Here is a 25,677-nt window from a genome sequence, read left to right on the forward strand (position 1 = left end):
TATGGGCGCCCTTGCTGCTGAAGCCAGAAAATTACGTTGGCAGAACCCACCCATGAAGACAGTGAGACATCTGGTGGGTAATAATTTCAATGTCCTCCAAACCTGGAAGGAATACTTGGTTTAAAAGGTTGCAGAACATTGCCAAGGTATTATAAATACTACAACAAAATTAAATGGTTTCCATCTGCCACGGAAAACTTGGACAAACCTAAACAGGATTAGGACAAACCATGGCAGCTGTGCTGATCTCCACAAGTGGGGACAAGTTCCCTCGCCAGCGTGCAGTTATGGTGCTCTCCGGCTGACTATCCGACATATCGTGCACGAGTGTCCGTCACATTCATATAAAGACAATTTCAGTGATTTCAAGGAAGCAGGTCCAACTTTGATAGACTTTATTAACAACTTAAAAGTCAAATTGTGATTAATGTAATATACTATATATAATTTTATAATTGTTTGTGATATGTACTGCCAAACGCTAAATATAAAGTAACAAACTGACATTAAAAAATTGTGCTAGCTCAATACACTTCAACATTTCTGCCAACCATCAGCCCGTTCCAGAAGGAATATCATCATCATCATCATTCTTGTCCTGCCCTAGGGCAGGTCTTCACATGACAGCTGTCCATGCAATTCCGTCATATGCTACACTCTCCATTTTCTCATAATTGGCATCTATCCCTCAACTACCACCGGGCAAAAAATTGGTCACACACATGGAGAAACCATTACAAGCTCATTTTAATACCATGTAGCTCCACCTCTGGACTTTATAACCGCCTGGATTCGGTTAGGAAGTGAGTCCATACGGTTGTACAGGTACGTCGCATCCAGGTTAAGTCTCTCGCTGAGGATTTGATCGCGCGGTTCCACCAAATTGCGGGGGTGCTGATGTCGACGTTTTATCCCCTGTTCCAATATCCCACAGACTTTCAATGGGGTTCAAGTCAGGTGATTTTGGAGGCCAATCGAGATGTAATAGGCTGGGGGAGTGTTCATAAAACCAGTCACATATGCGTCCAGCCCTATTAACTTTTCTGTTGTCATCTTGAATATTCGGGGTATCAATAGCATACTAATCATGCAGATGTCGACAAAGGCAAACCCTGATCATCCAGAATGTTTAAATAAACATGCTGGTTCATGTTAGCGGTCGACTCAGTGAGCGGATCCAATCCATAATACAAAAGAAACCCCCAAAACATCACAGACTCACCTCCGACTTGAACCTGACCTTGCACACATCCAGCATGAAATGCTTCATTTTACCTTCGGTGCTCTCGATGACGTCCGTCATTGGAATACAGGCATAAACGTGATTCGTCAGACCACATTACGTTCCGCCAGTCAGCTACTGTTCACGTTCGATAGTTTCTAGACCATTGAAGACGCGCAGATTTATGTGTCTGTGTGAGCAATGGCCTCGTGCGAGATGGCCGGCTCCATATACGAGGGTCGGAACTTAAATAGTGGCAACACTGCTGTGGAGACGCTATGCAACGGAATCTAATATTGTCGCTGACAGCACACGTTGGTTACATACCTACCTTACCTCAGAGCAAATGGACTCGCTCTTCCCACATCACCTGCGTGCGCACACGCGAGAGAAACACAGTCACGTGTGAGGTAGCGGTCTAACGTAATGTTGTCACTATGTTTTCCAAACAGGATCAACGGAGTTAGATCAAGATTGAATGTACCAGAGGTCGTACAGTACGACAGTGTCATCAAGGTCTTCAAGAGGCTTCTGCATTGCCTTACAGAACAGTGGCACATTGGGTAAAAGCCTCAACGATGGTCGGCAAACTGTAGCGGACATTCACCGGGCAGGTCGTCTCTTGCCGCGTTACTGGACAGTGATCGAAACCAGACGATTCGTGAGCATTCGCTTCAGAACTGTTACAGAGTTTCGACAGGCAGTAGACCGCTCCATTCGCACCATCAACAGAACAGGCTCTGCTAAAGGTATACTACGACTTCCACATCGCTGGCAACGGGTTGTACATAACGCTGGTGACTACATTGAAGGACAGTAAAGGTTAGTAAAATGTAACTCTTGTATCTGTTGTAAATAAGTAGGTGCCACTATTTAAGTTACAATCTTCGTATTTTAGTGGCCTATCATGCTCAACTTTCCTTTGAACATTTATGAAGCAGAATAATACCGAATACTATCCCGCTACCATATCGCTTTTGTAGCAAAACGTCATTTTACAAAGGTGAAAAATGAGAGTATCCTCCTAATTCAATGCAATAAATATTCCGTCATTAGACGGAGTAAACAAATTCAAACATGTTTCGGCTCGTTCGAGTCATCTTCAGTGAAAAATGAGGAGAGATTTGAAATAATTTACATAATATAAGTTGAAAAAATGCTAAAAAACATAATGGAGGAGCAAATGACAAAACAAACAAAAGAGAGCCTAGACGGAAACAAAATTAGTACAAATATACAATATTTACATCAATATGCGGAGCAAAAAACAACTCACTGCGACAAAATTAGGAGAATACTCTCATTTTTCACCTTTATAAAGTGAAAACCGTCAATACGGAATGATTCTAATATCTTGTAATGCAAAACGTCATGCTTTTAGAAACTTAAAAGAAAATAGGCTATGTTAAAAGTAGCATCCCTTCAAACAACCGTGTTCATACACAAGTACACAAACGCATAGCCTACTAACAAATTACCTTGTCAATCCCTACGCCACAGCCTATGCAAATGAATATTTCAAACATTACTTGTAGACCAAACAGGTAACTTGAGCTTGTCATCGGTAGGTGCGCACAGCAATAAGTCAACAACTTGGGGAAGTACAACAACTACTAACATGTTTTCATTCCTCCCCTGAAGGGGGAGGCGGGCCCCTTAGACGGTGACGCGGTCTCTCAAGCCGGGAGATTTGTTACGGTGAAGAAGATGCTCGGAGAAAGTGAGGTGGTTGGCGGTCGTGGCCTATACTAGGAACTGTTCCGGCATTCGCCTTAGTGCAGGAGAATGGAAAACCGCGCGTACCAACTATCACGTCAAAGGTTCAAGTAACGGAAAAGTCTCCTTCATTCAACAAAAAGCCTTACGGAAGCGCCCATAAAAACCGGAGTATCATCATGGAAAAGTAGAGTTAAAGATCTTGAAGATCTTGAAGACTGGATTTTGCCTTGTGAAAGTTTACGTTTAGGACATGACAATGAATCACAAAATTTCTAATATTTTCAATGTCTTAAAACTAATGCTGTAGCTTTTAGAATCGAGAACAAAGTTTCACAAAAAATGTATAACTCTCATACAGTATATAATTATAATGAAAAGGGTATTTATAGTAACTCGGGAGTATGCAGGCCCACAAGCAGTAATCTGTAATATTAAAGGGGCCGATAACCTTCGATGTTAGGCCCCTTAAAACAACAAGCATCATCATCTGTAATATTAAAAATATTTATGAAAACTAAAATCAGTCAGTCCGGCCATTCTATCCGGTCGATTTCCTTCATTTTATAATGAAAGGTATTCATGCATAGATTTGTCATCAGGTACTATAAATTACTTAAATTGCGCCTTCCTCAAATTATTGGATTTTTCAATTTTTTATCTCTTTGAAGCAATCATATCTTTGGTTCTAATTGAGGTACGGAGGTTGTTTTGATCAAAGAACGCTCTGTGTATCACGCTCTTTCATTTTAGCTCTTAACTATTCAAATTGGTAGATTCTGAGAAAAGTTATGAGTACATTTGTCTCCATGACGAAGATCTTTGGAGGACTTTTTAACAGTTCGGCGCGTAGTGTTGTTCCAAGGAACGTTTAATTCAATTTCTTTGTGTGATGTATTTTCAAGTGTTTTGTTGACATAACATTACATTCTATTACCACAGAAGATCATGTGCTTTATTTCATTAACTCTAAACTTTGCAAATATATCCGTGAGGATAGTAACGAACAACACCATACTTTATACATTGCGGGCGGAGCCAGCGGGAAACTGCTAGTTGTAATAAATGTTATCAGGATGAACTCGCCGGTCATTAATTCAGCTATATTCAGGACATTTCAAGGCCAGTCAATTTAATAAATATTCGCCATTTGTAGAACACATTATTATTAATATTATTATTATTATTATTATTATTATTATTATTATTATTATTATTATTATTATTATTATCATTATTTTTGATACGGAATTTTGGTGGACCAGCAGAGCTGAAAGAAGGTGCTGGGTGGAATAGGTCTCAATTACGAAATTAAAGTTAATTTAAAATTTTAACAAAGGTTATATTTTCTTTTCAAGATCAAGAAATAACAATATAATAGGTACCAAGTAGCAGATCAACAAATTAAGAAAGTACAATTTCAGTTTGTTACTGGATTTGGGCTTCGAGCCCCAGACTCACAATCCTTGAGCAATGAGCCCAACTTTACCCATATACAAGGTTCAACAAAGGGGCAGAAAACCCCAATCATGCCAAGGAGCACTTGCTCCCAATTACCCAATAAAGCCTCCTCGAGGCACACAGAAAATCCACTTTTAAGAAAGAGCAAACCCGCTCTCAAAGTTCAAGCCTATTCAAAGGCCACACCAAACTCCACCTTCAATCTGCCCTCCAGGCACACAAGAACAGGGGTAATAATACCCAACCTACTGAGGCCTATTCAGTAAAGAAACAGGTCAATTACATGTACCAAAATTCTGAGTTAAATGGAGGCGTAACTTGCACTCCTAATACATTTTTAAAACCTAATTGGCACTAGGCCGCTTATGCAAGGGCTAATCCCATACTACGGAGGTGACACGATAAGAAAACTTATTTACATTACGAAGGGAGGAAAAATGGAAATGAAAACGTAGTCACCTCAGAACAATATGAGTGGGAGCTCGAGAGGGTTAGGCACTCTCTATCCCAATTTATAGTTAAAAAGCCAAATGACATTTGAATCACGCGCAACTTACAAACATTTATGATAGTAAGCTGAACGCAACACGCAATAGAAGATAAACAGCTAGCTCACAATAATATAAGGCATGTTCAAACAGTCCTACTATTCTCAGCTATATTGTAACCTAATTTAAAGAAATAATTTGTTATTGATAATTGAATTTAATTTCTGAAAACCGGTCTAACAAACAAATCCGATTTGTGCGGATATAGGCTGTTTTATTACTTAATTGTATTATTTATTTCTATCAATGATTTTTTCACATTCCTCTTTCGCTGTGGCACCTACAGTTCATTAATTTTGAATGCGAGATTTAATTACCTCTCCCTAGACAACATTTGAGAGTTTGAGTCGTGCGCACTGTATAACTGACGCACAGTGTGTTGTGTTGGCATCCAAAAACCTTTTTTTTTTTTCCTTTCTTAGAAGATGATTCTTCATGGTTATAGCTACCGCTACTGTATGAACGTAAGAGGGAGGTATGTCTGAAACTTGTAAGATATTGGTGAAAAATAATTTTTGCGTAATAAAATAGCCCGGTCCATGCTGTACCAGAAAGTTATAAATTATTATCCAATCCGACATCGATAATGCTAATAACAGCCATAACAGGAAAGTTCTGAGGTGAGGAATTGGTTGTCTCTTGTTTTAAGTGTTGATTTTTTTATCCAGTATGCATAACAACCTTGCTTTTCACATCTAATTAGAGCCATGTCCTTCAAAATTATGACATCCAAATCACAATAATTAAAAATCTATTGACTACAGTGATCGTAACAGAATTATAAAATGTATAGCATAATTTATTTGTATATCCGTAAGGTACATTTTTACTAAATTTGGTTTCATTTCTCACAGTCCGGCTCCATGGCTAAATGGTTAGCGTGCTGGCCTTTGGTCACAGGGGTTCCGGGTTCGATTCCCGGCAGGGTTGGTAATTTTAACCATCACTGGTTAATTTCGCTGGCGCTGGGGCTGGGTGTATGTGTTGTCTTCATCATCACTTCATCCTCATCACGACGCGTAGGCTGCCTACGGGCGTCAAATCGAAAGACCTGCACCTGGCGAGCCGAACATGTCCTCGGACACTCCCGGCACTAAAAGCCATACGCAATTTCATTTCTCACAAAATTGTGTCACGAGGAACGTTTTTATTGCGCGTCAAAAATTGTATAAAAGGAAGAATAACTTCAAAACCAACTGACTTAAGTGAGTGAAATTTAGTAAGCAGCTTATTTGGAAGGGTATATGTGTGTGAGATCAATTTCGTTATAATAGCTTGGAAACTGCAGAAGTTTGAAATTTCAGACATACCTCCCCTTTTCTTTTTCTCCCTATTCCTGGCCTCGAATTTCCTTGTACCTCTAGTGGAACATCCATTGATATTATCATGCTGCAGAAGACGCCCTATATCGTGTGTAATACTAGTAGACTCACAATAACTCGACAACATAACGAGCATTGTGTTCTCTTCTTTCTCTTAATCGCTAAATGAATTTCGCTGAGCAGTCCGAACATTATCTTTGAGATAATGTAGCCTATCAAGAGCTAGACTGTAATTTATAATATCACCTAAACAGTGAAAGCAGTATAGGCGCCGTTACATTGTGGACATTTGTTTCTCCGTCTCCTACGTGAGACGCTGCACAAAGATGAAATGAGTGCAAGAAACAGTCAGGCATCACGATACTTTTTCCTACAAAGAACCAGTCATTTCTTCAGTATTGTATGCAAGTTTCTTTTTAATTTTTATCACTTATTTTAGGATCGGTTCTACTGCTCCGTGTCCTATATTGTGCTACAACATTTAGTTAAATATTAGAAATGTGAATAACTCATCCCTTATTCCGTGTGTTCTCCCAGGATGGTAATATAGGTGCAGTGAGCTCGCAGTTGCGATCAACAGTATTCTGTAAGAAGGAAGTCAGTTTCCGGACGAAACTATCTTTACATCGGTCTGTTTTGCGACCAACTTTGCTTTACGGGAGCAAAAGCTGACTGGACTCAGGATATCTTATTCATAAGATAGAAGTAACAGACATGAAAGTAGCGAGAATGATTGCTGGTACAAACAGGTAGGAACAATGGCAGGAACGTACTGGGAATGTGGAGATAAAGGCGAAGTTAGGAATGAACTAGATGGATAAAGCTGTGCGTATAAACCAGATTCGGTGGTGGGGTCATGTGAGGCGAATGGAGGAAGATAGGTTACCTACGAGAATAATGGACTCTGTTGTGGAGGGTAATAGAAGTAGAGAGAGACCAAGACGACGATGGTTAGACTCAGTTTCTAACGATTTAAAGGTAAGAGGTATAGAAGTAAATGAGGCCACAGCACTAGTTGCAAATAGAGGATTGTAGCGACGTTGAGAAAATTAACAGAGGCTTGCAGACTGAACGCTGAAAGGCATACCGGTCTATAATCGTGATGTATGTATGTTATTCCGTAAAACTCGTCATTTCGGAAATTCAACACCCTCTCAGTCCACATTAGGTAGAGTTTGCGGGACTCTACTGTACCAACACCAACCATTTCTGTATTTTAATAGAAAATGTTTCCCAGGGGCTCTTAACTTGGGAGGACGGGTTGGCGACCAAGGGTCTCTTAGCTGAGTTCTTACATTGATTACACTTACATGTGCCAGGTTCCTCACTTTCAACGGTCCTATCGTCCGGCTCCATGGCTAAATGGTTAGCGTGCTGGCCTTTAGACATTAGGCTCCCGGGTTCGATTCCCGGCAGGGTCGGGGATTTTAATTCGTCTGGTTAATTTTTCCGGCTCGGAGGCTCGGTGTTTGTGTTCCTCTTAAATGTATAAGTTCAATTCATCAAGTCAGTTAATAATCAGAAAAACAGACCGAAAGCCAAAATTTTAAAAATAAAAACTTATTTCCTATCCGACCTCCCCTTGTTAATAGTTGTTCTTTTCCGACCCCGAATATATTAGATTATCGAGTCCCAGGGAGTCTATTATTTTCTCTCCCTTTGTGGCCCTTGTCTTTCTTGATGATGCTTGTTTTTAAAGGGGCCTAACACAGAGGTCATCGGCCCCTTTGTCTTTCTTTGGCCGATACCTTTATATTTTCGAAAAGTCGGAACCTTTCCATTTTCCCCCCTATGATTACCGTTAATAGAGAATTGTTGCCCAGTATCACCGCAATAATCACAATAATCACCACCACATAAGTTAGCAGCATTTGGTTTCCACTGAGTATCAAGCGCAATGTGTAAATATTTCAAATGAGGATGAATAATATCAAACTAGCTGTCGTTACCAGGCCCTGGCAAGAAATTTGTAATTCTCTACGCCTTTTCTCTTGAGTTACTCTTGTTTTCCCCTTCGCCCGAACAACCTCATATTTAAACTGATTTTACGCACGGTCTGCTCGTCTATGGAACCTTTTACCATCTGAAGTAAAACTGCTTACTCTTCCTCACCTTCTCATTTCTGCGATTTAGTGTGTGAGTTGGTATCCGCACCCCAAGGTCATGAGTTCAAATCCAGAAAAGGAAGTCGAACTTTTGGAGAATGGAAATTAGCTTCCCACACTCCATGCCGTACGATGTCTGCATTGTAAAATATCTCTGGTGACTCGTTTAGTGTTTGCCCGTCAAAATTAGATCGCCCTACACAGATCCGTTTCTCTGCCACCTGGTAAAGGAAAAGTGAAAGTCAAAACCCGCAGGCAAACTCAATCGCATCATATTGAAAATGCCAGTATGTAGCAGCTCAGTCCATACTATTAATATATTAATTTACTTTACATCGCACCGAGACAAACAGGCCTTATATGACGAGTAGGAAAGGGCTAGGTATAGGGAGGAAGTGTCCGTAGCCTAAATTAAGGTACAGTCCCAGCATTTTGCCTGGTCTGAAAATGGGAAACCACTGAAAACCATCTTCAGGGCTACCGAGGGTGCGATTCGAACTTTCAATCTCCAAAATGCAAGATGACAGGTACGTGACAAAAACCACTTAGCCACTAGTCCAGTTAATAATAATTATATTATTATTATTATTATTATTATTATTATTATTATTATTATTATTATTATTATTATTATTATTAGCGAATAAGCCCATTAAGACTACGCAAAGTACTTAAAGGGGTGCATTTGCTTTCCTTTGTGCCCACATTTTTTTCGTTCCTTTGCTGTGGACTTCCTTTCTGTCTTCAGACCAGGTTGTTCCAGTCTTCTTCTTTGGTCTTGCCTCTTGGTCAGCTTGCCACTTGTGAATTTTGGATCTGAAGATTACCCTGTTCTGGACGTCTGGTGGTGTAATTCCTGCCTGTTTCAAATCGGTTTTGTTTTCGCCAATCCATTTCATTGTGTCAGTTTTAGCTTTACTCTTGTTTTCATAGAATTCGACTATGTGTTTGGTAAGTCTGTCCGGATGCATTCTTTTAATATGTCTATACAATCTTAGCCTGCGTTTGCTAACGTCATTGTGAATATTTTTGTATTGTTTGATTTCCTGTTTGTCTCTAATTTGACATTGTCCCTGATAAGTTTTGGGTTTAGAACTTTGTTTATGATTTTGCGTTCCTTTTTCTCAATGTTTTCAATATTTGCTTTCCGGTCCAAAATAATAATTATTATTATTATTACTTGAACATACGACCTTATTCACTGATAAATGAGGTTGCCTATCCTGCTCGTTCTTCGTCCGATAGCAGCAAATGACCTTCAGTATAATGTCCCCTCTACAGAATCATCAGCCAATTAATCTAGCTCTTCCTAGCTGTTAATATGTGACCCGAAGAGTGCAAAGAGACCTGAAGTCGTCAATGGAATGTTTACAGTAGAGATTAACGAAAGTGTCTGTGATGTAAAAATTGCATTTCTATGTTTTGACATCTTGCGCTACCTATAGGTCTTCTTAACAAACTTAGTTACACAGCAGTTCGATTCTTCACCACTCGATGTCATGAAAACATTGTACAATGTGTTGTTTGATTCATCAGTCCATAGACTGGTTTGATGCAGCTCTCCATGCCAGTCTATCCTGCGCTAACCTTTTCATTTCTACGTAACTATTGCATCCTACATCTGCTCTAATCTGCTTGTCATATTCATACCTTGGTCTACCCCTACCGTTCTTACCACCTACACTTCCTTCAAAAACCAACTGAACAAGTCCTGGGTGTCTTAAGATGTGTCCTATCATTCTATCTCTTCTTTTCGTCAAATTTAGCCAAATCGATCTCCTCTCACCAATTCGATTCAGTATCTCTTCATTCGTGATTCGATCTATCCATCTCACCTTCAGCATTCTTCTGTAACACCACATTTCAAAAGCTTCTATTCTCTTTCTTTCTGAGCTAGTTATCGTCCATGTTTCACTTCCATACAGTGCCACGCTCCACACGAAAGTCTTCAAAAACATATTTCTAAAGCCGATATCAATGTTTGAAGTGAGCAAATTTCTTTTCTTAAGAAAGCTCTTCCTTGCTTGTGCTAATCTGCATTTTATGTCCTCCTTACTTCTGCCATCGTTAGTTATTTTACTACCCAAGTAACAATATCCATCTACTTCCTTTAAGACTTCATTTCCTAATCTAATATTTCCTACATCACCTGCCTTCGTTCGACTGCAGTCCATTACTTTTGTTTTGGACTTATTTATTTTCATCTTGTACTCCTTACCCAAGACTTCATCCATACCATTCAGCAACTTCTCGAGATCTTCTGCAGTCTCAGATAAAATAACAATATCATCGGCAAATCTCAAGGTTCTGATTTCCTCTCCTTGGACTGTGATTCCATTTCCAAATTTATCTTTGATTTCCTTTACTGCCTGTTCTATGTAAACATTGAAAAGGAGAGGGGACAAACTGCAGCCTTGCCTCACTCCTTTCTGGATTGCTGCTTCTTTTTCAAAGCCCTCGATTCTTATCACTCCAGACTGATTTTTATACAGATTGTAGATAATTCTTCGTTCTCGGTATCTGGTCCCTATCATCTTCAGAATCATAAATTGCTTGGTCCAATCAACATTATCGAATGTCTTTTCTAGATCTACGAATGCCATGTATGTGGGCTTGTCCTTCTTGATTTGATCCTCTAAGACCAGACGTAAAGTCAGTATTGCTTCACGTGTGCCTACATTTCTTCTGAAGCCAAATTGATCTTCTCCCAACTCAGCTTCTACTTGTTTTTCCATTCTTCTGTAAATAATACGTGTTAAAATTTTGCAGGCATGAGATACTAAACTAATGGTGCGGTAGTTTTCACACCTGTTAGCACCGGCTTTCTTGGGAATAGGTATAACAACATTCTTCCGAAAATCGGATGGGACTTCTTCTGTCTCATACATCTTGCACACTAAATGAAATAGCCATGCTGGTTTCTCCTAAGGCAGTCAGTAATTCAGAGGGAATGTCATCAATTCCAGGTGCCTTGTTCCTATTGAGGTCACTCACAGCTCTGTGAAACTCTGACCTCAAAATTGGGTCTCCCATTTCATCAGCATCAACAGCCTCTTCATGTTCCAGAACCAAATTATTTACATCTTTACCTTGATACAACTGTTGGATATGCTCCTGCCATCTTTCTGCTTTGTCTTCTTTCCCTAGAAGTGGCTTTCCATCTGAGCTCTTATATATTCATACACCTAGATTTCCTTTCTCCAAAGGTTTCCTTGATTTTCCTGTATGCAGCATCTACCTTACCCAGGACTATACAGCCTTCGACATCCTTGCACTTCTCCTTCAGCCATTCTTCCTTAGCTACCTTGTACTTTCTATCCACTTGATTCTTTAATCGCCTGTATTCTTTTCTGCCCTCTTCATTTCTAGCATTCTTGTATTTTCGTCGTTCATCAATCAGTTCTAGTATCTCCTGAGTTATCCACTGATTCTTAGTTGATCTTTTCTTCCTTCCTAACATTTCTTCAGCAGCAATACTTACTTCATTTTTCATGACTCTCCACTCTTCCTCTATAGTGTTTCCTTCAGCCTTTTCATTTAGTCCTTGTGCAACATGTTCCTTGAAACAATCCCTCACACTCTTTTCTTTCAACTTGTCTAGATGCCATCTTTTTGCATTCTTTCCTTCCTTCAATTTCTTCAACTTCAGATGGCATTTCATGACCAACAAGTTATGGTCAGAGTCCACGTCTGCTCCTGAGAAAGTTTTGCAATCCAACACCTGGTTTCTGAATCTCTGCCTAATCATAATGAAGTCTATTTGATACCTTCCGGTATCTCCAGGTCTCGTCCACGTATACAGCCGTCGTTTGTGGTGTTTGAACCAAGTATTGGCAAGGACTAAATTATGATCAGTGCAGAATTCAACCAGCCGACTTCCTCATTCGTTCCTTTGTCCCAATCCAAATTCTCCTACTGTATTACCTTCTCTTCCTTGGCCTACCACTGCATTCCAGTCTCCCATCCCAATTAGATTCTCTGAACTAGTAGGCATATAGACCTGCACTATTGTGGTGGGCATTGGTTTGGTGTCTATCTTGACGACAATAATTCTTTCACTATGCTGGTCGTAGTAGCTTACCCGCTGCCCTATTTTCTTATTCATTATTAAACCAACTCCTGCATTTCCCCTGTTTGATTTTGTGTTGATAATTCGGTAGTCGCCTGACCAAAAATCTTGTTCTTCCTGCCAACGTACTTCACTTATACCAACTACATCTAACTTTAGCCTATCCATCTCCCTTTTCAGATTCTCTAACCTACCACACGATTCAAACTTCTAACATTCCACGCTCCGACTCGCAGAATGTCAGTATCCATCTTCCTGATGATCGCCCCCTCTCGTGTAGTCCCCACCCGAAGATCCGAATGGGGGACTAGTTTACCTCCGGAATATTTTACCCGGGAGGAGGCCATCATCAGTACATCATTCGTACAGAGAGAGCTGCATGTCCTCGGGAGGTAGTTACGGCTGTAGTTTCCCGTTGCTTTCAGCCGTGTAGCAGTATCAACACAGCTAAGCCATGTTGAGTATTATTACAAGGCCGTATCAGTCAATCATCTAGACTGCCGCCCTTGCAACTACCGAAAGGCTGCTACCCCCCTTTCGATGAACCATTCGTTAGTCTGGTCTCTCAACAGATACCCATCCGATATGGTTGCACCTGCGGCTCGGTTATATGCATCATTGGGACACGCAAGCCTCCCCACCACGGCAAGGTCACATGGTTCGCAGAGGAGGCATTGTACAATATTGGTAAGAAAATTAGTGAAAGCTGTAATTGCGGGTTTATTTTCAAAATATGTACAATTTTCTTAATAACAAGAGTCAATAATTAATATCTTCTGAAGTATTGCTCCTAGAGTCATGAACTCTTTTTTTATGATGATGATGATGATGATGATGATGATGATTGTTGTTTAAAGGGGGCTAACATCTAGATCGTCGGCTCCTAATGGTACGAAATGAGACGAAATGTAATGACAATTTAAAGGTCCAAAATTCATCCACTGACCAGAATTCAAAACGTGATGATGAAGAATGAATGGATGAATAAGAATTTAAAATAATCAGTGGATCCAGCTGACAATATTGAAATTCCAAAATCAATCCACGGACTATAATTCAAAAAGAAAGAAACAATGAACAATAACCTTCCCAGAAACTAACATAAAACAATAGTATATACAATCCTGACTCGATGATGCTTGTTGTCTAAAGGGATCCAAAATCCAGGTCAACGGCTGCTGATTATGGTAATTATCGCTAGGAAAGTAAGAACCATGGTATTTCTCGTATAGCGGTACTAATGATGAATAACGAGACTTACGGTGTCCCACACATTGTGGTACTACTCACAGGTAATGTACTACGCACAGGTAACGCATATCTATGGCGTTTCTCACATTACGGCGCCACTCATAGCCAACGCAAACCCGTCGTGTTCCTCACATAGGTGTACTAATCACAGGGGCTCGTACTATCCCGTGGTGTTCCTCACATAGTGGGTACTAATCACAGGCAACATAAGCCTGTGGTGTTCCGCATATAGTGGTACTAATCACGGGTACTGTAAAACCCACACTGCTTCACCCTCTGTTGGTACTAATCACAAACCTATTGTGTACCTAACATAGCGGTACTACTCGCAAATAAAGGCGACTCTCGGTATTCCTAGCGTGATGATACTGATTACAAGTAGCCTCATAATTCTAATTCAATCAGCTCATGCGACAGGCAGTGGATACCATGGGTGTATTCTTCGTCTGCGTCCCCCCCCCCCAAAAGGAGGTTGTGTGTTTGTTCCGCGAGAGCTAGTTTATTTCGCTCAAGTCCACCGGCAAGCCAGTTAGGACCCCACTATCCATCACCTGGGACGCGCCACGTGGGAGTATCACCTTTCCCCGTGTTACGCCGGCGTAGTAGGTTCGTGAAAACGCTTTTTTATAATGCTCGACATTTGATGCCAATTTTAGAACCAAAAAAAATTCAAAAATGACAAATTCGATTTTAGGTCCCTTTCAGGACAACGAGTTGTATATTCATTCAGGTAATCACATGAACGCAGTGGCGTACACTGAACCCATCTACCCCCAGCGCTGCTGGGGTAAAGAACTTTGTATTAACATTTTCTAATTATTCCTTAGAACGCTTTTTATAATGTTTAAAAAATTTCGAACATCTAAGCCAAGCCAAGTGCAGCTGTCTCGCCAACTGCTCGCACCACCGCAGTTCAGCTTCTCCAGCGAGCTGGGTTTCCCTGCCGGCGCGATATAGAGAGCTACCCCCCTCCTCCCCCCCCCCCCAGCGAAATTTAAGCTCGCTTGGGTGATGCATGCACTTTGAAGCTTCCTCGAGGCGGAGCTATGCACCCTCCCCCGACAGCAATTTACGGCGAGAGGCCAGCTAGCTTAGGTAAGGGATGTTAGTTTTAATACTTGACACTCGAACTTTTCAGCGCCACACACCAAAGACTGCAAGAAAAATATCAACACCTTAACAGTATAGCCACTTGCACATCGTCTTGCTAATAACAATAGAGTCAGTACATGATACCAATTGTAATATAGAAGAATATATTTTAGTCTTGGGTTTCGGCATGTGTAGAGTATGTGTTGCGATAGCGGCAAAAAAAGTATTTAGGTGGCCCAGCATGAACACAAAGTTAAGCACGAATAGTTGTCTGTGATGGTGGTATATAGTGAATTTTTGTAGTGTTCTTCTTGGATTGTAGGTTAAGGTTTCGCAAGTTCTGTGGCATTCTTCATAAATATAACGTGTGTAATACGTCGTAACAAATATTTTCCCTCGTTTGTCGTTGATGCACGTACACTCAGTAAGCGAGTGAAACTATAGAACTTCAACGATGGTATAATACCAGTTAAATGTTACTGATTGGTTTAGATTAGGCTTTTTAAGTAAAAAAACAAATAGCAGTGTATTTTTGTGAAAACTATGACTGTACTATCACGAAGCGTCACCGGATGAAACTGTAAGTACATTGTTTCAAATCTGCTATAAATTAAATTATGATGGTATAGTCACTGCTGTGAATATCGATTTGGAAGTATGTGCGAGCGTGTGGTTGAAAATATTCTTGAAAGATCCTTCTCAAGTAGACCTTTCTACAAAAAATGCAGCCTTATAAAACGGTAATGTTGACTTTAGTGAGTGTAGTGGGGCTACGATTGTTTATATTTAAAAAACGTTTTTTGCTACTGGGATAAAGAATACGTTCACCGCCCGCCACTGCATGAACGTATTGTTAATAAAGGTCTCTTCTTATGGTTATGAGGGTATTTAGAGGTTGTGGTTAGGATGTAAACGAGAGGGCCTATAACTCTCAGTAAGACCACAATTAGAGTAGGGATCTAGTGTAAGGAACCCTCACCAGGATTAGCTGATTCAAGAACAAGAAAATAACCTAAAGAAAGCAGCACGATTTTCTCTGGGTGATTTCCGACAAAATTAGTAGTCTTACGAAAATGTTGCAAACTTCGGGCTGGGAAGACTTGTGAGTAAGGAGAGGAATAGCTCAACTAAGCGGAATGTTTCTTTTTTTGCAAGTTGCTTTACGTCGCACCGACACAGACAGGTCTTATGGTGATGATGGGACAGGAAAGGGCTATAAGTGGGAAGGAAGCGTCCGTGGCCTTAATTAAGGAACAGCCCCAGCATTTGCTTGGTGTTAAAATGGAAAACCACGTAAAACCAGGGCTGCCTACAGTGGAGTTCGAACCCACTATCTCCCGAATACTGGATACTGGCCCCACTTAAGCAACTGCAGCTATCGAGCTCGGTACGGAATGTTCCAAGCTTTCAGAGGAGATATGACTTGGAACGACATTAGTAGACGAATAAACTTGAGTGGAACTTTTAAAGGTAGAATATGACTATAAATTTGGAATTCAGGAGAACAAATTGGGTGATGTAAATGAGAGGTCTGGTAAGACCGCAATTATTAGAGTATGTTTGTAGTGTACGGGATCTTCAAGAGCATTTCTTCATTCGAGAAGAGAAAGAGATCCGATGATAAGCAGCACAGTGGCTTTGATATCATTTAAGAAAAGAGCAGGTAACCAACCGAAAGGGAATCTGCCATCTGATAGCCGTCATTACAGATCATTGGTGACTGACTGACTGACTGACTGACAAACACAGGGAGGGCTACAAGCTGTACTACCCTCCTGATCAGAAGGAGCGTCAGCCCCTACAGAAAAGTGCTTCGGTGTGTTCTAACCTATGCACACTGAGTGATTTGGTCTGTAGTCAAGTATTACCACTCAATTTTGTATGAATATGTCTTATGGCTGCGGGGTCATCCAAAAATTTGTGTAATGGGATAAAATATGGGATGGAACTTGCGTCACATTAGTCGTTAACGTAGGCCTTGCTTGCCAAAGATGCTGCGGCTGTGGATTTATATAAATAGCAGTGGCGTGCACTGAACCATGTCTACCCCGGCGCTGCTGGGATAAATAACTTTGTATTAACATTTCCTTACTATTCCTTAGAATGCTTTATAATGCTTAAAAAACTGCGAACTTCTAAGCCAAGCAAAGTACAGCTGTCTCGACAGTCCGCTCACACTACCGCAGTTCACCTCCTCAAGCGAGCTGGGTTTCCTTTCCGTCACAAAAGAGAGCTACCCCAGCGAAATTTAACCCGCTTGGATGACGCATGCACTTGAAGCTTCCTTGTCCTGGGAGCGGGGCGGGGCTGTGGGCCCTCCCCCGACAGCAATTTACGGCGAGAGGCCAGCTAGCTTAGGTAAGGCATGTTCGTTTTAATACTTGACACTCGAAGTGTTCAGCGCCACACGCTAGAGGCTACAAAAAAAATATCAACATATTAACATTATAGCCACTTGCACATCGTCTTGCTAATAAAAATAGAGCCAGTTTATGAAATAAATTTCAATACAGAAGAATTTTTATGTATTTCGGAAGATAAAAAGTTTTTTCGAGCAATTCATTGATGGCAAGTGTAGAATATCTTTTCCGATAACTACAAAAAATATTTAGGTTGCCCAATATGAACACAAATTTAAGCCCGAAGTAAAATAATTATATATTTGGTTGTCTGCGATGGTGGTATATAGAGAATTTTTGTATTGTTCCTCTGGGATTATAGGTCAAGGTTTCGCGAGTTCGGTGGCATTTTTCATTAATATAACGTGTGTTATACATCGTAATGAATATTTTCCCTCGTTTGTAGTTGATGTGTGTACACTCAGTAAGCGAATGAAACTCTAAAACTTCGGCGACTTTAAAATACCAGTTAAATTTTGCTGATTCAATTTAGGTAGGGCTTTTTAAGTTAAAAACAAATAGTCGCAGTGTATTGTTGTGAAGACCAAGACTTTACTATCACGAGAAGTCACCGGGAGAAACTGCAAGAACATTGTTTACAATCTGCTATAGATTAAGTTATGATGGTGTCGTCACCACCGTGAATATCAACTTGGAAATATGTGCGAGTGTGTGGTTGAAAATATTCTTTAAGACCTTTCTCAGGTAGACCTTTCCACGAAAAATGCAGCCTTATAAAATGGTAATGTTGACTTTACAGAGTGTAGTGGGGGCTACGATTGCTTACTTTTAAAAAACCATTTTTGCAGCTGGGGTAACGAATGTATTCACCGCACGCCACTGATAAATAGAGTGTGTTGAAATAGAAAGGATGCCTCAGTGGCGTCACATTGGTGGTTACTGTAGGCCTTGCTTTTATTTATTTATTTATTTATTTATTTATTTATTTATTTATTTATTTATTTATTTATTTATTTATTTATTTATTTATTTCATCATCATCATCATCATCTGTTTACCCTCCAGGTTCGGTTTTTCCCTCGGACTTAGCGAGGGATCCCACCTCTGCCGCCTCAAGGGCAGTGTCCTGGAGCTTCAGACTCTTGATCGGGGATACAACTGGGGAGTATGACCAGTACCTCGCCCAGGCGGCCTCACCTGCTATGCTGAACAGGGGCCTTGTGGAGGGATGGGAAGATTGGAAGGGATAGGCAAGGAAGAGGGAAGGAAGCGGTCGTGGCCTTAAGTTAGGTACCATCCCGGCATTCGCCTGGAGGAGAAGTGGGAAACCACGGAAAACCACTTCGAGGATGGCTGAGGTGGGAATCGAACCCACCTCTACTCAGTTGACCTCCCGAGGCTGAGTGTACCCCTTTCCAGCCCTCGAACCACTTTTCAAATTTTCGTGGCAGAGCCGGGAATCGAACCCGGGCCTCCGGGGGTGGCAGCTAATCACGCTAACCACTACACCACAGAGGCGGACATTTATTTATTTATTTATTTATTTATTTATTTATTTATTTATTTATTTATTTATTTATTTATTTATTTAAAGACATATTCATGATAATTAGCTTTACGCAGAGGGAAAGGTTTCGTTTTTATATCGACGATGCACAGACTCCAACGCGATCAACCTGACTGACTATTATTTATGTAGATCTGATATGGTTCAGAGATGACCATATTGGGTTAATGACTTCGAATCTATGACGTGAAGCGACTTTCGCGTAAGTCCCGGAACATCTGTCTGTATTTCTTAGAGTACACATATACACTTCGTTAAATACCGCCTGGGCCGGGCTGAGTGGCTCAGACGGTTGAGGCGCTGGCCTTCTGGCCCCAACTTGGCAGGTTCGATCCTGGCTCAGTCCGGTGATATTTGAAGGTGCTCATATATGTCAGCCTCGTGTCCGTAGATTTACTGGCATGTATAAGAACTCCTGCGGGACAAAAATAAGGCACCTAAATGTCTCCGAAAACCGTAAAAGTTGTTAGTGGGACGTAAAGCAAGTAGCATTATTATTTTTTTTTGATTCGTTGTGCCCAGCTGTGGAGCGCGTTTGAACTTATTTTGCACAATGTTTCTTCTTCTTTTCTTCCCAATATTTCTTCATTTTTTCACTGTATTCCTTTCTGCGTGTTTCTGTCCAGCCTGTATTTTTTCTTGTTGGTTTCTCTGCAAATTTATGTTTGTTTACTAAGCTTCTAAATTTCATTCTATCTTGAATGGTTTCGTCCTCAATACCCATTTCTTGTAGATCTTCATGAATTTCTGCTAACCAATTGTTGCGGATTTTCAGGGTTAGAGCTAGATTTAGAATTTTCTTTGTCAGCCTGTTGTTATCCATTCTGTGTAGGTGTCCGTAGAATTTTAGTCGTCTCTTTCTGATGGTATCTGTGATTTTTTCTGTGAATTGAAAAATTTCGTGTGGTTTCTTTTTCATCCAAATTCCATTTTCGAACTTTGGTCCTAGGATTTTTCTGAGAATTTTCCTCTCTTGTTTCTCAATGCTTTTCATTTGTGACCTGCCGCCAATGATCAGTGTTTCAGATGCATAAAGTGCCTCTGGTTTGATGACTGTATTGTAGTGTCGTAATTTTACATTTTTTGATATACATCTTTTGTTGTATCTGTTCCATGTGATTTTGTAAGCCCTTTGCAGTTTAGCAGTTCTTTCTTTGTTAGCTTCCTGATTTAACCCTGCTGGCTGAATAATTTCACCTAGATATTTGAATTATTATTATTATTATTATTATTATTATTATTATTATTATTATTATTATTATTATTATTATTATTATTATTAAATACCGCCTTGCTCATGTCTAATTAAGAACTGACAATTTCAGAGCTTAATTGTGCCATGATTCAAGTTTACTAATGCCTGTTTTCATTCCTTTTCTCAAAAGGGGAGGCGGGCCTCCTAAACGGTGACGCCGTCTCTCAGACCAGAAGATTTGTTACGGTAAAGGAGATGGTCAGAGAAGGTGAGGGGCTAGCGGCCGTGGTCTCTACTAGGAACTGTCCCCGGCATTCATCTTAGTATAGAAGGATGGAAAACTGCGGAAAATCATTATTACTACGGCCGACAGGGATGGGGGAGGACCATCCCCTCTCCGACTCCCGAATACAGAAGCGTAGAGCCACCCCTTCTGTGCTCGGTAGGTCGGTCGCGCAGTGCAGAGCTGTCGGACCACGCACCATTCGCGGCCACTTGTAGGCCGATGCAAGATGACTAGCATAGGCCGATGCAAGATGACTAGCACACGCTTGCACAGAAATGGTTTTCCGACATAAAACTTAAACATTACCCCAGTGTCAAAAATGACGGGGCGACGTACAGCCCCTAGCAAAAAAAAAATGACGGGAAGTGAGTGAACGGGTAGTGCTGAAAGCACAGTGTCTGCATTGCTGTACATCCGCCACTGTGCCATTTCAATCACAACAGTACGTAGTGGGCTGCCTGCCTGCAGGAGTGCACTAAGCGAGGAGGTGGGGGACGCCATGATCTGTTTATATCGAGACACCATTTCTGTGCGTCACTGAGGCAGTGTGTATTGTTGGCAGTAGAACATACGGGGAAATAAAGACAATAGTCCCCGTGCTACGTGACGGACACTACACGTAATAGTTTCAAGAGCGTGAATCCAATACGGCCATCCCTGCATTAAAATGGTGAAACGTTGGGGAACAGCTAGAAGTAGAAGAAGAATATTATTGGCAGAAATAGGAAATAATTGGACTCAGTTCAAAACCTGTTCATATGAATTGAGTGACGGTAGAGACGTTAAGCCGTAGCATACCCCCTTGATGTTACAAGTTGCTTTGCACCGACATAGATAGTTTTATAGAAACGATGGGATAGGAAAGGGCTAGGAGTGGGAAGGAAGCGGCCATGACCTTAAGTAAGGTACAACCCCAGCATTTTTCTGGTGTGAAAATGAGGAAACCACGGAAAACCATCTTCAAGGCTGCCGATGGTGGGATTCGAGCCCACTATCTCCCGAATGCAAGCTCACAGCTACGCGACCCTTACTGCATGGCCAATTCGCCACTAGACATACCGACAAGACAAGGCAGGTGTATTTGAACTCCATTAAATAACATCGACCTACGCCGGGATAAAACAAGCTAACATGTACTCAGAAATTCACTGCTCTACCATCCGAGTTAATAATAATAATAATAATAATAATAATAATAATAATAATAATAATAATAATAATAATGGTTTTTCAATCCACTAACTCTTTTTTATGGTTTTCGGGGATGCTGAGGTGCCGGAATTTCGTCCTACAGAAGTTCGTTTACGTGCCAGAGTATCTGCCGAAGCAAAGCTCACGTATTTAAGCATGAGTGGCTCAGACCCATGGCTAAATGGTTAGCGTGCTGGCCTTTGGCCATAGGGGTCCCGGGTTCGATTCCCGGCAGGGTCGGGAATTTTAACCATAATTGGTTAATTTCGCTGGAACGGGGGCTGGGTGTATGTGTCGTCTTCATCATCATTTCATTCTCATCATTATTATTATTATTATTATTATTATTATTATTATTATTATTATTATTACCGTTCGGAGTGGCCATACGTGTCAACGCGCTAGAGCTATGACGCCAAGCTCTGTATTCGGGATACGCGTGGGTTCGAACCCCACCATCAGCTGTCCTGAGAGTAGTGAACTGTGATTTCCAATTTTCTCTTCTAGGCAAATGCTGGGATAGTTCCTATTCATAGGACACAGAAGATCTCTTAACCTCCTTACCCAATTTGATTCACCATCATTCATTTCATCTTCATTAGCTCCTCGACTGAACTTGGTGTCAGAAAGGGCATCCGACCGTGAAATCATGCCATATAATTTCATGTTCCTGCAATCCCGAGCCAATACCAGGAAACAGAACTAAATTGGTAGACATTATTATTGCCGGTATTGGTATTATCAAAGCCGCCGTCCGACTCGTTGTCTGAATGGGCTTCGGTTCAGAGGGTCTCGGGTTCGATTCCAGGCCGAATCGGGGATTTTTAGCCTTCATTGGTTAATTCCAATGGCTCGGGGACCCTGTAACTCACACACCACATATAAAACTATCCTCCACCACAACAACACGCAGTTGCCTACACATGGTAGATGCCGCCCACCCTCATCGGAGGGTCTGCCTTACAAGGGCTGCACCCGACTAGAAACAGCCACACGAAATTATAAAGTTAAAAATCAAAGCCACCTTAAGTGACTTCGAGTCCGGCCCGGCGGTGTAGCGGGCAACGCGTCCGCCTGTCATCCGGCGGCCCCGGGTTTGATTCGCGGCCGAGACAGGGGTTTTTAATTGTAAATGATTAATATCCCTGGCCTGGAGACTGGGTGTTTGTGTGGTCCTTAACGTTCCTTTTCTCACATTCAACACTTTGCACTCCCGCAATTTCCAAATACACGCAGGTTCCTGACATATGGTGCAAGAAGGGGCAAAAGATCTTTCTAGGTCGACGCCCTGAACAAATAGCTTTTGTTTTAACGTGACTTCGTTCCTAATTAACTATTTCCCAATCATTACCAAACTATAATGTATGTCAAACCTTTGTTGTCATTTTTGCGGAGTCGGATATGAAGCGAGTTGAATCATCGTACTGAGTTTATACGACCGGATGCTCTTCCTGACGTCCACCTCATCACAGGAGTTAATGACGAGAAATGTATAACGTGATATATGAGACTAGGAAGGGAAAAGGTGGAACCCGATGCCGACACATAGCCCGGGATTGGCGCCCACGGGACTCTTAACTGAGTTCTGGCAATGCTTCCACTTACTTATGCCAAACTCCCCACTTTCATCCGTCCTGTCCGACCTCACTTGGTCAACTCTTGATCTTTTGCGACTCGACAATATTAAGTAGTATCGCGGCTTAGGGAGTTTTTAATTTTCACACCCTTCGTTGTCTTTATCTTTCTTAGGCCGATGCCTTCATTTTTGAAACTGTCGGATGCCTTCCATTTAACCCCTTTGATTAGTGTTAATAAAGAATGGTTGCCTAATTGTATTTCCTCTTAAAACAATAATCACCACCACCATCATGGCCTATGCAGCTCTCAAGATACCTTTGCTAGGTAACATGGCGTCAATATATTATGTTACATGACACTATTTCGTTTTATAAATGTTCGGAGGCTCGGGTTCGATTCCCGGTTCTGCCACGAAATTTGAAACGTGGTACGAGGGCTGGAACGGGATCCACTCTGTCTCGGGAGGTCAACTGAGTAGAGGTGGGTTCGATTCCCACCTCAGCCATTCTCGAAGTGCTTTCCCGTGGTTTCCCACTTCCTCTCCAGTCAAATGCCGGGATGGTACCTAACTTAAGGCCACGGCCGCTTCCTTCCCTCTTCCTTGTCCATCCCTTCCAATCTTCCCATCCCGCCATAAGGCCCTTGTTCAGCATGGCAGGTGAGGCCGCCTGGAAAAGATACTGGTCCTCCTTCCCAGTTTCACCCCCCGACCCAAAATCTCACGCTCGAGGACACTGCCCTTGAGGCTACAGGTGGGATCCCTCGCTTAGTTCGAGGGAAAAACCAACCGTGGAGGGTAAACAGATTAAGAAAGAAGAAAAAAAGAAATAAATATTGCGATGTTCCCCAGCTCTAAGACTTGCCTTAATAATAATAATAATAATAATAATAATAATAATAATAATAATAATAATAATACGTACTTGAACACTTTAAGATACCACCATACTAAACTGAGATCGAAATCACCTTCTGATGCTCAACCGCCTGAGCCACTCATGCCGGATTTTTTTTGAGATCTCAGTAAACCAATGACTTTTTTATCACAAAACTTGTAAAAAGTTCGTTGTATCTCATTTTATTTCTTAAGATAAAATCAGCGCTCTCAATTAAACCTAATTGTCAGGCATATTGAGCATGAGTTACCATATAGTAGGATAGTCCATTTTATGTCTCCTCCACCAACTAAGAGCTTGTGTTTAATTGCTTCATTTTAAAGTGACTTACCAGTCAGTACTTCCTTGTAATCAGTGAAACTCTGTTTAAAAACCAGTATTTTGGTGTTTATAGTGCTGTGGGTGTATTTGAAATCAAATGTGGCTAAGACTGGGAAGGAAACATGTTTCTCAAAAAAGTAATACAGTCGGAAATCGAACTCGACGTGGCAGGGTGGGATGCTACCACCTTAACTTCCTACACCACGATGACGGATCACCCTCCCTCTAAAGAACAATACGAGTTCACGTGCATTTTTTTTTTGCTAGGGGCTTTACGTCGCACCGACACAGATAGGTCTTATGGCGACGATGGGATAGGAAAGGCCTAGGAGTTGGAAGGAAGCGGCCGTGGCCTTAATCAAGGTACAGCCCCAGCATTTGCCTGGTGTGAAAATGGGAAACCACGGAAAACCATCTTCAGGGCTGCCGATAGTGGGATTCGAACCTACTATCTCCCGGATGCAAGCTCACAGCCGCGCGCCTCTACGCGCACGGCCAACTCGCCCGGTAGTTCACGTGCAAAAGTACCATACACACCCTAACGTTGTTTAACCATGGGAATATCTCGGCTATATAAAATCAATACATCTCAGCTTTCAAATCACATTCAAAATAAATACATAAAAATGTAAATAAACTGAAATAACAACATAGAATATCTCATGCCATTCATTAAGTGAATAATGTCCCCATTAGAATTTAAATTATGTAATTGTTTAATGACAATGACAAAAAATATGTCGGACAAACGTGGTTCTGTGGCAAACACGTGAGTCTCGAATCTGACGGTAAAATAGGATTAGGAATTATTATATCTACATACCATATGGAGCTGAAGTCAACAGAAGGTGTATTGCGATGAATTTAGCTATCCAGATCTCCGTCATGCCGTCAGTATGTCGCATTACGTCATCTTGCACCGAACTGTTATCATATTGCTTCTGACAGACATATATTTTTCGAACAGGCAAAGGTTTGTTATATGCCGACCGGTCAACAGTTCACAAACAACTGCTCTGTGTGGCCCGCATGAAGACGTGCGTGCACTAGCGCACCACAGCGGCAATCTGGGTCACTACTCGGTCAAGCCGTGCATCTGTACCCCAGTTCTGTGTCCTTTCTTTTAAAGAGTATAGACCGAAGTTCTCCTGCACAAAAGTATCATTGCATGAAAGTGGCATTTAAAGAGAAGCCTAATAGAAATATTTCTCTGATATTACCAGTACAGTAAGACAAGACTGAGGAAGAATAATTCTAGGACTTGACTGGAGCTTCGTAACCACTTTAAGTACCCTTCTTAGAACGCCGAAATATAATAATGACTTTTTGATATTAATTTTACTTTCAAAATGCCCTATTTCTACGCGCAAAAGCTACGTTTTGTATGCCGCTTGCCGGGCTGAGTGGCTCAGACGGTTGAATCGCTGGTCTTCTGGCCCCAACTTGACAGGTTCGATCCTGGCTCAGTCCGGTGGTATTAAAAGGTGCTCAAATACG

General features: G+C 41.3%; 1 protein-coding gene across 1 annotated transcript in view; it reads right to left on the minus strand.

Moving 5' to 3' along the window:
• The window catches only part of LOC136884122 (uncharacterized), a 736,079-nt gene extending 710,909 nt beyond the window's left edge, over window positions 1–25,170 (minus strand). The window contains exon 1 of the mRNA XM_068229796.1: window positions 25,004–25,170. Within this exon, the coding sequence (XP_068085897.1) occupies window positions 25,004–25,085 (82 nt within the window). The 5' untranslated portion in view covers window positions 25,086–25,170. The remainder of the gene's footprint in view (window positions 1–25,003) is intronic.
• Between the last annotated feature and the right edge of the window lie 507 nt (window positions 25,171–25,677).

The sequence above is a fragment of the Anabrus simplex genome, chromosome 12, assembly GCF_040414725.1.
Source record: "Anabrus simplex isolate iqAnaSimp1 chromosome 12, ASM4041472v1, whole genome shotgun sequence".
Lineage (NCBI taxonomy): Eukaryota > Metazoa > Arthropoda > Insecta > Orthoptera > Tettigoniidae > Anabrus > Anabrus simplex.